General features: G+C 41.1%; 1 protein-coding gene across 1 annotated transcript; it reads left to right on the top strand.

The window, feature by feature from the left end:
* Positions 1-1,913: 1,913 nt before the first annotated feature.
* LOC104504038 (guanine nucleotide-binding protein G(s) subunit alpha) lies at positions 1,914-9,991 on the top strand. The gene is made up of 7 exons (XM_010152942.1): positions 1,914-1,962; positions 4,165-4,238; positions 4,976-5,034; positions 6,446-6,566; positions 7,486-7,616; positions 8,133-8,200; positions 9,576-9,991. Exons 3-7 carry the CDS (start codon positions 4,977-4,979, stop codon positions 9,720-9,722), a joined length of 525 nt encoding a protein of 174 aa, XP_010151244.1. The 5' UTR covers positions 1,914-1,962; positions 4,165-4,238; position 4,976; the 3' UTR covers positions 9,723-9,991.
* The last annotated feature ends 2,478 nt before the right edge of the window (positions 9,992-12,469 follow it).

Raw genomic sequence — 12,469 nt, 5'->3', positions numbered from 1 at the left:
GGAATTCATCTCAAGTACAGTACTGCTGCTCCTATGTGGCTGATGTTTTTCAAGGAAATCATAGGCCTAAAAATAGTCTGCATAAACAACAGTAAGAGGTTTGTACTTTCAGTTCCAGGTTTTAGCAATATCTTGTTGTTATTTTCTAATTGTCAGTTTCCAAAATCCATTAAGCTGATTAGCAGAGTGTTTAAAAACAAAACCAAAAAAAAAAAAATCCACCTCATGTGGGACCTTGCACATAACGTTATGCTTGGATAGATTCGGTACAGAAAGGCTGGGCCATCGTTGTAATCACCTCTGTACCTTCCTGAACATGTCATGTTCTGAACGTTTTTCAAGCACCCCCAACCTGTGAGACTCGATTCTGAAACTCGTCTTAGGGGAGAATATAACGGGGAAGCACTCGTCCTAGTTTGAATTCGTAATTGTTGTATGTATTTGACATCCTCTATGTGCTGAACAAAGAGCTTCACTTTTCCTTTGGATTAAAGAAAGAAAAATACAATTACTTAACAGCCTGGAAAAGCCAAAATTAAAATTAGAGCGTGCAAATTGCAGAGCATGATTTGGTCTCAGCTTTAGCAGTTTTTAGTTGTGTATCAGCCTCCGTGTCGCCTGTCATGATGGAATTTGGTCTCGTGTTTTTAGTAGCATGTTTACTAAGACAGATTTTTATGTGTTTAAAATTCTGTAATTCAGACTAAACAAAAACTACTTTTCATTTGTCTCTGAAACAAGGTGGCCTGGTTCCTGGCAAAGGGGGTGCTACGCTGAAGCCACTGTTGAATCACACTCCGTCCCCTGCTCTTCTCGATGTGTTTTAGACAGTCAGTTGGGAAGCAGGGGCTGAAAGGGAGCTCCAGGACCCTCACTGATTTTAGTGGGGTTTGGTTTCTGATTTGTGAGTCTGGCACGTGGCTAGCCAGCTGCCGCCGGTGCCCGTAGTCGATGCGCTCTCGGCGTACCTGCGTACGTAGGGATCAGAAGGGAAAACTCGCCTTCTCTTTGTGATTTCTGCTTTGTAAAGGAATGTAAAAGGAAACTTAAAGTATATTGGCTTTAGGACTGTGATCAGTTGTTAGCGTTACAGGTAAAGTTACCTGTGGAAGCACTGCCGGGTCTCCTAATAGTCCGGCAATGGAAGGTGCCGGAGCGCGGCGCAGCCCTGCTGCAGCTCAGCCTTGGGCAGTGTGGCTGGGGGTGCCGCGGGCGTAAAACCCACGGCCTGAAGCTGCTGCTTTGCCGCGTCTTCAAGTCTCACAGTAACAACTCAATAAAACGGACGTAACAAATTGGCTACGTGAGCTTTTTGCTCTTGGAATTGAAGTGAAAGATAATTAGGAGGTTACAGTTAATTGGTAGAAACATTTTAAAGATAAACTCCAGGATAAAGTCTTTAGGTAATGCCTAATGCATTTGAATGAAATACTGCTTTTTGTACCCAGTTGGCCTATTACTGCTACTGCTCCAAGCACCTAACGGAACTTGCAATGAGGTTGGCTTAGGGATTCCATTTATGAGAAGAATGACAGCGGCGGTACACTTTTACAAAATACTCATCTTCCTTTGGGGAAAATTGCATGTAGGCAGTTTGAGTCATTGCTGTACTGTTAGCAGTAGCAGGCTGTACTGTACAATTTAGGTGAATAAATCCCAGAACGGAGCTGCCGGCACGTTTTGGGAGGGTGGGGGGTGTTGGCGTGAGAGCGCCGACCTGAGAGAGAACTGCGGGCTGCGCCCTCTGCTGGCCGGCGCTGGGAACCGCGCGTGCTCGCGCATGCGCGTTGGGCATCCCGGCCGTGGAAATTGGACAGCTTTTACCCGGGAACCTGGCGGTTACGAAAGCGTGAAGGTAGTTTGTCCGTTTGAGAATGAAAATTCCTCTTTTTGTTTCCTCTCCCCAGTTTTCTAGACAAGATTGACATAGTCAAACAAAACGAGTACACACCGTCTGACCAGGTAAGGAGAGTTTCGTTAAGAAACCGCACGGTCTGTCAGCCCCTCCGGCTTCGAGGATGTCTGTCGTGTCCATTGTCTACTGGCCATTTGTGGCACTGATACACGGATTGCCAGGCCCTGTACATATTTAGTATTCCAGTAAAAACTGCTTTGTGATTTGGATGATGTTTAGCCATGTAAATGTACTGGGAGGTGAAAATCTGCCTGGATTCAGGACTTGGATCATGGTTCTGTGACAACAAAACTCAGATATTTACAGTAGTTTGCCCTCCATGCTGAATAACCGTCATGCACGTTCTTTGAGCCAAAGTTGGTTCATAAGGAAATTGTAGTTTTTACTATGTTACAGATAATCTGTGGATGGACCCAATCCCTAATCCAAAATCCCATGTATATTCCTAGCTTTCTGCCCATAGATAATGCAGTTAAGCTTCTAGCATACTTCCAAAGAACAAATAACCAAAAACCAGATTAATGTCCCATAACTTTGGCGTTGATAAAGTGTTTGTATCCTTTACAGTTGTTCAAGAATAATACAATCATTCATCCTTTTAAAAATCTGAGTTATTTTATAAACAAGACTTTCTTAAGACTGAAATAATTCTATTTTTAGGAAACAAAATAGTAACTATATAGGTTATTATATTGGAAATTTGGAGCAACTAATCTTCAGATACGAAACTTTAAAACAAGTCTTGCACTGGGGCTAAGGGTGTCAGAAATTTAACTTGTAGTTGCTATACGTAATATGTACCAAGTATCGTGCTTACAATTGTAGTAATTACTTAAGGTGAGTACTTAAATAGTTACTTAAGTAAAATAATTACATACTTCTGCAAGTAACTAAGTCCTTACGGCACTTGTCTGTGACCGTGCACTGCACTGAACTCCCCACAAGGGCACAGTAAAACAGGTCCCTTTGGATTATTCTCTGACACGTTACATGTTTCTCCTAAAAGAACTCCTGAGTGTAATAATCAAATCACTTCTTTTCTTTCCTTTGAGGTGGGTGAGTGCCCTTTTTTTTTCCAACATCATGCTTGTATTGATCTCCGAAACTGCAGAGCTTTCCAAATTTGCTGCTGTTTATTGGGGCGTTTGAGTTTTCAAACTGTTTCACACACATCACAACAGTGTTTAAATAAATACGTGTTTCAATTTGAGTATTAAAAGAGCCAGACAACAATCATTCACCATCAGAAAACTGCCGTTAAAATGTAGCAGTTTTGTTTAATGATTTAACAGAGCTGTCTAACCTTTGGATTTTGGGTGGTTTTGACTTTGACTAACCAGTTTGATACCTGTGTAGGAAGAACAAAGCTTTTATTGTGCATATTGGTTTTTTACATTCTGTTCGGCTTGCATGATCTTGTCTGCTGCAAATGTTACAGTTTATCTGCTATTTAGACCCATTGTGAAGAAAACCAAAACTTTAAGTCCTGAATTACAAAACCGTTAGTCGAATTCAAAGTGGTATTTTGTCCTTAGTTACATCTGGACTGTGTGATCAGGCGGAGCCGATGCAAATTAGGTTCTTCTAGATCAGTTACCCACTAGGCACTGGATGTGGCTGTCACTGCTTTGCAGTACGCAGTAAATGGAAGTTGGATTTTGGTGGGGTTTTTGTACCTCACAGCTTTTGCTTATCACTTTTGTCTCTACAGGGAATTTTTCTTTGTAGACCCCAATTCTTTATAAGATTTAAGTGGTTGAGCTCCTGATTCTTTGAAGGAAAAAATGGAAAATTCTGAGACCCAGACACTGCTTCTACTAGCCGGGCACTGAACAGTTGGGGGAGCAGTCTGTCTTCTGGGGTTGGGAATTATTTGGTGGTAGTTTAAAGATCCTGTTGTGTGCCATAATCCCACCGAAGTCTGTGACTGCATCACCTAATCTCTAGGGATGGGTCTGCGCTGTTGGGTTTGCTTTAAGTGGCCTCTAAATGTTTCCTCCTATTCCAAGCTCGGCACTTAGGACCTGCTTGTGAAAATATAAGTACTGTGAAAGTTGAGCACACCCCAGTGTGTGCACACATGTTCAGGTTCTCAAAACCGTAAATGCAGCCTCACAGCGCCCTGTTCCCTGTTTCTGCAGTACAGCATACACTGTCAGCACTGGGTACAAGGTTTTTATGTCTCTTGCGGGGTATATGAAGAATTGTGAAGTATTTGTGTTGAATCAATGACTTCTCCTTTGCTCTAGGATCTTCTCAGATGCAGAGTTTTGACATCAGGAATTTTTGAAACCAAGTTTCAGGTGGATAAAGTAAATTTTCAGTAAGTATGTCCTTTTTTTGTCTTTTCTTTTAATCTTTTTTTCATCCTTTTTTTTTTTCCTTAATACAATGCAGACAAATACCAGGGTAAATTGGAGGACAGTCTACCATATAGTCATTGAAACTACTGTAATGCAAGTATTTTATAATTTTTTAATTTAGTAGTCTGGCTTTAAAAAGAAACACAAATTGGTGTGTAATTTTCTGCTTTTATTTCAAATTGCAAAGAACAGACTGTTTTAAACCTGGTTTTATTACTGCCTTTCCTGAGTATTTGACTCATTGCTAGTTTATATAGTGAAATACTTGACCAAAAACTTCATACATATCTAAGTAACAGACAGCGCATGTTCTCTTTACTTTCCCAGCTTAGAAAGATTGCTTGATCCAAACAAAAACTACTGAGTTTTAGTCTGGTGGAGATCTGTGAAACTTGTTTCAGTGAATGGCTGGTTGTAGGACCATTTGTAATGGTTTAGCTTTTAAGGGTGAAAATGAATCTGCAGTGTACATGTGCCAGAATGTCTTACCTTCAAGTGCAGCTGTTAGTGGAAGCAAACATCTTGTGATAAAAGGTCTGCATGCATACATTGGTGATCTGTCACCTGTTCAGGGTCTTAAAATCCTTAATTGCTTTTAGCTTCTGTGACTTGGAAGTCCTAGAATTTCTTACATTTTCTGTTTGCATTTTGGGGGGGGGGGAAGAGTATTCTGACTCATTTTATGTTTCCTTCTTAGTATGTTTGATGTTGGAGGGCAACGAGATGAACGCCGAAAATGGATCCAGTGTTTTAATGGTATGATTAGAATTCTTGTTTGGGCATGAAAATTTTGCAGAGAACTATTTCATAAAACAATCTTAATTTTCTCACTTATAACATATATAATATGTTACGGCCCCAAAATGCCCGTGTTGAAAAGTGTATGATGGCGTTTGTAAATCTGCACTTTCCGAGGGAGCCACGGATATTAATACACTTTCTTGAAAAACAGCCCTTGCTGCAAACATATAAACAAACACGCTCATTTAAGTAACCTGCATATAAGCTAGATTCCTTAGAATGCTGACGTAGCACTAGCCCAGGTACGGGTAAGCTCTGAAACGTCTGCAGGCATTCTGTAAGATCTGGAGTCTTAATGCCCCCGTCAGCGTAGTTCAGGTGACTATATTCTTACCTCCCGTACGTGTACATTAGATAGTCTCGTGTCTATCCTCAACTCTTGCGTGGACCTCCACTACAGCTGTTGTTCTACCCTGCACCTCGGTTGAGATGCGAAACCTTTCTCCACACACGTTTTAAGAAAACTGGATTTGGTGAAAGTATTTTTTTTAATTTGTCGTTTGGACAAAATATTCATGAAGCTGTGCAAAAGTCTTACCTTCTTGAGGAAAGTTACGGTGAGATCCTGCAGAACGGATAAGGTAGAATGCAACTTGGAATTCATCCTATTTCGCTACGGTTACTGTCACAGAGTATCACCTGAACGCTTACTTATGTGGAACTCTGTGCACTTTTTTCTTCAGAGCTATTAATAACAGATTTGTTTGGGGTTTACCTCTGCTCCTTCCTCCTGCTGTCACCTCATGATCTGACTCATCCCTTCTGCTGTTGGTGTCTGAGGTGGATGAGCCTGGAAGTCAGCATAAGGGGTCAGGACCAGCACAACCACATGGAAACAGAGACCTGGATTCTGTGATCCTGGGAATATCTCCCAAGAAGGAGATAGGGGCCTCTAAGGAGTATAGGCCATGACAGGGGGACTAGAGGAATTAACCATGAATTCACAGCAATCTGCTATTTCTATTATTGCTCTTCACGCAGACCGAAAGTGCCATTTGTCCTGAGGTCTTCCCCCAAGGGCCTCCCTGTCCTGTCTTGATAGCTCAGAGTTGCTTTCTCAATTGCTTTACACCTTTTAAATCTTCAGGTTCTCCTCCTAGCTTTCCTCAGTTTTTCTCTCTTGCTTCTGTTCCTGTCTTTTCTACGGTTCCTGTCATTCCGCCAGCTTGTGTCCTGTGGCCTGCCCTTCCTACCTTTAATGGTTTCTGCACTTTCTGGTTTTGTTTCTGGTGTTAGAAAGCTGTCGGTAGTGTTCCAGCCTGTCCCTTCCATGAGGCTGAAGTCTTGCAGCTTTTTACTGAACTTGGGGATTTCTGGATATTCATTCTGAAGTTTCATATTGACTAATGGGTATTTCTTAATTTAGACGTGACTGCTATTATATTTGTGGTGGCGAGCAGTAGCTACAACATGGTTATACGAGAGGACAATCAGACCAATCGGCTTCAAGAAGCACTAAACCTCTTCAAGAGTATCTGGAACAACAGGTCTGTGGATGGAAGTTTCATTGTTTACAGCAATCCTGTCTTATACTATAGTCAAGACTTGTGTGCTGGGCCTGGCGAGGGTGGGGTTAATTTTCTTCATAGCAGCTCACAGGAGTGCCATCTCACACATTTTGGCGTCAGTGATACTGGTAACACTGATGTTGTAGCTGTGATGTTTCTCACTCTGCCCCCCAGTGAACAACCTGGGAGGTTGTGAGGGGACACAAGCGGGCAGATGGCCCAAGAGGTGTTGTGTGCCGTGCAACGTCACGCTGGGCAATAAAAGGGGAAAGGGCTTAGGAGGGTTAACCATCTCCTGGGTATTGGTGTGCCCATGGGAGGTGGTGAGTGATTGCCTTTGCATCACTTGGTTTGGTTTATTCTCTCTTTCACTTATTAAACAATTGATATTTGTATTTCTTTATCTTGACCCCAAATTTTCTTGCGTTTAATCTTCCTTTGCTATTCCTCTGTCCCACTGAGGGGGAAAGTGAGCGAGCAGCTCTGTGGTGCTCCTCTGCCCAGCGGGGTTAACCCACGACAGCAGCCTCGCCTGTGTTCCTTGCTTCTTCCTGTGCAGTCCGAGCTAGTCTGCCTGTTACACTAACGCCTTGTGCGCTCAGCTACTTGAAGAAAACTCCGGAGAGTTACAACCAGGCCCTTGCCATGTTGAGGCTGAAATAATGAAAGCAGTGACAGAGTAGCACACTAGAAAGCGGCTACGCTCACCTATTTGATGTTAGAAGCACACAAACCAAACTGGGGTGTGTACACCCAGAATTACCAAAATTCAGGTATAAAAGGAACCTTTCAGAGTCATCATAGTGTCATGTGACTGCTGTCTCCAGAGCTGGATTAAGTCTCTTTGCTGTATGATCCCTGCTGTGCCTTCTCAGTGTTTGCGTTCAATTTTCTACAGGTGGCTACGGACCATTTCAGTAATTCTTTTCCTGAATAAACAAGACTTGCTAGCAGAGAAAGTTTTGGCAGGGAAATCTAAAATTGAAGACTACTTTCCAGAATTCGCTCGCTACACTACACCAGATGATGGTAAGGTTTTTAACTTTTATTAGCAATTTCCCATTTTCTTAGTAATCATGTTTGTAACGGTTTTGGTCTTTTCAGCTGAGACTTGAAAACTCTTAAGTAGATGTAATCTTCATTGTCTTTTAGCCAAGCTGAAATGTTAAATTTTAGGTATTAATAATGAGATAATCCTATATTTTGGACATTTAATATACAAAACTTTCATCATGCCAAAATCTTGTTACTTTGCTGGTGCAGACCACAGTACAGCTTGTCACAATTCTCTGGACTCCCCATGTCATATCTGGTGGTTTCTCTCACCTGCCAAATGCCTGGTACTATGGCCACTGTAATATTCCTTTGTTCCTCTGAAATCTGGCTGCTTTCACTGTTATGGTTTGTCTTAGCTCGTAGTTAGTTTTGCAAACTATGTTTCTATCGTATGTGAGCAGAAAACAGAACAAGTTACGATTTTTGTAAGAACTATCACCAAAAACCATCTGTTTTAATTAGAAACCTATCTATTTTATTATTACTCAGCAACACCAGAGCCTGGTGAGGATCCCAGAGTTACAAGGGCCAAGTATTTTATTAGAGACGAGTTTCTTGTAAGTATTTCCTTTCTTTCAGTATTTCTTAGGCAATTCTTCTCAAATACAGGCTCTAACACACCTTCTACTAATGCTGAATGCGGTCGTTTTTTGTGTCATTTATATTTAACATCCACGCTGCGTAGAACACTGCTACGTTAAAGAGTTTCGCTGCTGTTTGTTAACGCTCTTTGGATATTTGTTTGTGGACACAGTCCATAATTAAACAGCAAAAAAATTGGTGGGAATTAAGAAACCTCAAATAGAATAACAAGTGAAGTCCTGCTGTTATTAATGGAGCCAGAATTTATTCCATGCGTCATTTCTAAAGATAAAGATTACAAATTATGCATCATCTGTAAAATATTAATGTTCTTTTTCATATTATCTTTCTCATTACTGGTCAGCTGATGCTATAATAGATGGGGATTTTTTTATATTACTACAGTTACTTGTAATGGTGAGCATGGCAATCAAATTTTGTACTCATTTTAAAATGGGGTAAAATGGCCCGCAGCTCTGGAGTCCCCAACATCAGAAGGCTATCAGCCGGCTGGAGCGAGTCCAGAGGAGGCCATGAAGATGCTCAGAGGGCTGGAGCCCCTCTGCTATGGGGGCAGGCTGAGAGAGTTGGGGGTGTTCAGCCTGGAGAAGGGAAGGCTCTGGGGGGCCCTTCTAGCCTTACAGGGCCTATAAGGAAGCTGGGGGGGGACTTTTTACAAGGGCCTGTAGTGACAGGACAAAGGGTAACGGGGTTAAATTGAAAGTGGGGAGGTTTAGATTAGATATCAGGAAGAAGTTCTTCCCAGAGAGGGTGGTGAGGCACTGGAACAGGTTGCCCAGAGAAGCTGTGGATGCCCCCTCCCTGGCAGTGTCCAAGGCCAGGCTGGAGGAGGCTGGGAGCAACCTGGTCTAGTGGAAGGTGGCCCTGCCCATGGCAGGGGGGTTGGAACTAGATGGTCTTTAAGGTCCCTTCCAACACGAACCATGCTGTGATTCTGTGAAAATAAAATTCTGAGGGAGGCTTTCTGTAAATGCAAAGCAGAGATAAATGCCTTCTACAAGGAGGCAAAATCCCACTAACTTCATGGACAAATGAACTAGGAGTTGGGTGGTTAAATCCACCAAAGCTGCATATAGATAATAGCATTTGCGTTCTCATTTAGCTCTGAAATTCCCCAGTATGCAGTGACCTTCTCACTGTAGAATTCCCATAATTTTCAATTTCACATTTTAGGTGAGAAAAATTGTGGTATTTTGCCACTTAGTTACACCCTTTGAAAACACAACTCGCACATCTGTATCTTAACCTTCATTCACCTGTGTTTTGAGAACATGAGGGTTTTTTCCCCAGTCAGCTCTGTTTTAATGCAGTATCTCTCTCTTTTAACAGAGAATCAGCACAGCGAGTGGAGATGGAAGGCACTATTGCTATCCTCACTTCACATGTGCAGTGGATACAGAGAACATCCGGAGGGTTTTCAATGACTGTCGGGACATTATTCAGCGCATGCACCTTCGCCAATACGAGTTGTTGTGATGGAGAGCACTTTTTTCTGTGTTTTGGACTCCTTATTCCTTATTAAAAAAAGAAAAAAAAACACCCTTGCCCACATAGGGTGGAAGAGAACTGTTTGAATCTCCCATTGATTTGCACCCCTCGACTTTTTCTCCTTGCTGGACAATAGCAGCACTTCTAAGCTTGCTTCTGTACCCCTCGGACAGTTTGAGATGGCCCCTAACACTTAAAAGGCCATTTCCATGAGGATTCCCTAACACTGTTATTAACCAAAAAAAAAAAAAGGAAAAAAATAAAAACTAATTAATTAAAATCCCTGAATGTGGAGCACCTGAAAGAATTGGGGATACAAAAATTAAAATATGAAACAAAAATTGGGGAGAGAAAACTTTAGGTAATTTAGCACTGTTGTGGGCATAATCATATAACCCGTGATCTCCACTTTGTATCATTCACTGCATCAGACTAAAGAAGGTGCCAAGTCACAGACCAAGTTTGAAGACAGACACTTGAGTTTGGTTCTCTGACTGTAATGTGGCTTTGAACGGAAATACTGACAATTCTACAACAGACCTAGACAGTGCAAAAACCAACCGCTACCTTTCAGAAGGGTATTTTTAAAACCAGTCTTGGTGGTCTAAAGACAACCATGGACATTTACGAATTGAACTGCGTATGGCCTGTGATTGCAGAAAGAGTTAACCACACACTGTTTTCAGTTTGTCCACTGATGATCCCGTCTGCTATAAAAATCATTATCGGGACTGTAGTCCTCACAGTCTTTCCCCTCTTTTTCTTCTTCCCTCCCCTCATTTTTTATTTTACTGCTGGATTATTATTCTTGTACAGACTGTAAAATGTATTATTTTGTACAACTTTATTGAAAAAAAATAACTTGTAGAAGATCTTTGTGCCTTGATTATGGCTGTACCTGTACAATGAGCTAAGATGTAAGTATGTTTGATTGCGCTGTACAGCTTTGTCAACCCTATCTGCAGCATTAGCTCAAGGTAGGGAAAATTTATCTGTAGTTTAGTTTTTCTGGTTTATAAAAGAAGGAAAAATACTGTTTAGTAAAAAAAAAAAAAGAAAAAAGAAAAAAAAAAGAAAAAAGTACAAATTGTGCAAACTTAACCACTTTAAAAGTGAGGTCTTCAACAAGTGACCAGATGTTGCAGCATCATCATGCTTTTTAATTTTTAGCTTTAATTCATTTAAATCTCTATCCAAATGCAAAACATGGCTTGTTTCTACATAAACCAAATTTTGCTACGAATTATAAATGTTAGTCTTTGGTCATTCATAGTCCTTTTTGCTAAAGACAGAACCAGAACAATAACAGACACAGAGGGCATCATGCAGGTCCGGCGACCATCTCTAGACTGGGCCAAATACCCCACCACCCTCCACTTGCGCTGCGTGGGCAAACTCCTACAGACTGACAAGGTGTGCACTGCCCTTGGATTTGGCCACTGAATTCCAGTTTCAAATGACATTTTTATTTCTCTTTTAATAAAGAGATACTTTAGAACCTTTTTGTTTTATATTAACTATATAAGTAGCTTAAAGTGAAGATGTGTGGATTTTTCTTAAACTTGAATAATTTATGCAAATTATATGCTTAGAACAACATGTGGTACAGTAAAAAGAAAAAGAGCAAAAATCACTGTAGCAATAAGAGAGCATGTAATTTTAGTAACTACTACACTGCTTTATATTTTATACCTAGGTGTTTTATGTCTCTGTGAGTGTGTTACTTTTTCATGTGTCTAAACCTACGTGTACAATTTGTACAGAGTCAGAAATTACAGCTGTAATAACACATCTAGAACAGTGTTAGCCTATATTACTCCAGCATCCCTGTTCCCCCTTCACTTACACCCGTAAACTTATCTGGATCTTACTGCAGTGACTTTAACGGGAAAACAAAGGAAACAAGAATCAAACACCAAAATACTTGCCTCTTTGCCTTTCACACTAGCTTCCCTCCACCCCAGAGACTGTGTTAACTTTCTTTTTTGGGAAGAGGTCCAGTTTAAATTTACGTTAGGGTGTGGTCAGTGATGTCTGTGCAGCTAGATTTGCTTCAAGTACCAGATGCCTTTTTAATACAACTGTTCAGAATTGTGAGTTTTCATTGCTTTTGTGGCTAAACTTTGAAAGGAAAATCAATCACCTCGTCCCTTTTCACGTAAACAGCAAGGACCTGATGGAGTTACTGCCCCATCTTGACTCAAAAGATCTTACTAGTGATCTGCCAGAAGACACTAAATTGCCTGAAAATTTTAGCTGCTCATCTTTTAACAATGATCTTTCCTGTTCACAGGTTTAGAAAGTTGCCACCTGAACTTTGTAGAAGTGCAGGAGAACGTGACCCAGAATAGCCCCCCACGATTGAAGAATGTATCCAGTGCCTGTAGGTGAAGGGCTGGTGTTTCCACTAGGTAAAAATGGGACACAGGTAGTGGAAAGGAAATTCATTGTGAGCCTTAATTTTAGTTACAGGAGCCAAAATCTTTATTTTAGTGCCAACCCTTATCTTTTTAAGCCTAGGAGGAGTTGAAGTAAACACCACGTTTATAAATGGGGAAAGCCTGTAGTGGTGTGAGGAATGTAATCTCTCATCGGAGAGACACAAAGCACCTCCATTAAAGAAAACCCCAATTAAAACCATAAACTTCTTCCTCTGACGAGGATACATAGTAACAATGAGCTATGGAAGAACAGCAGTTGAAGAAACCTAAAGCTTTATATGAACAGAAATACTT

The sequence above is a fragment of the Eurypyga helias genome, unplaced genomic scaffold, assembly GCF_000690775.1.
Source record: "Eurypyga helias isolate BGI_N326 unplaced genomic scaffold, ASM69077v1 scaffold96, whole genome shotgun sequence".
Classification (NCBI taxonomy): domain Eukaryota; kingdom Metazoa; phylum Chordata; class Aves; order Eurypygiformes; family Eurypygidae; genus Eurypyga; species Eurypyga helias.
This window is presented reverse-complemented; position numbering and strand designations above follow the sequence as displayed.

Coding starts and splice junctions, on each gene's coding strand:
- LOC104504038 (XM_010152942.1), top strand. CDS start 4,977: ATGTTTGATGTTGGAGGGCAACGAGATGAACGCCGAAAATGGATCCAG. Junction 6,567..7,485: donor AAGAGTATCTGGAACAACAG/GTCTGTGGATGG, acceptor AATTTTCTACAG/GTGGCTACGGACCATTTCAG. Junction 7,617..8,132: donor CTACACTACACCAGATGATG/GTAAGGTTTTTA, acceptor ATTATTACTCAG/CAACACCAGAGCCTGGTGAG.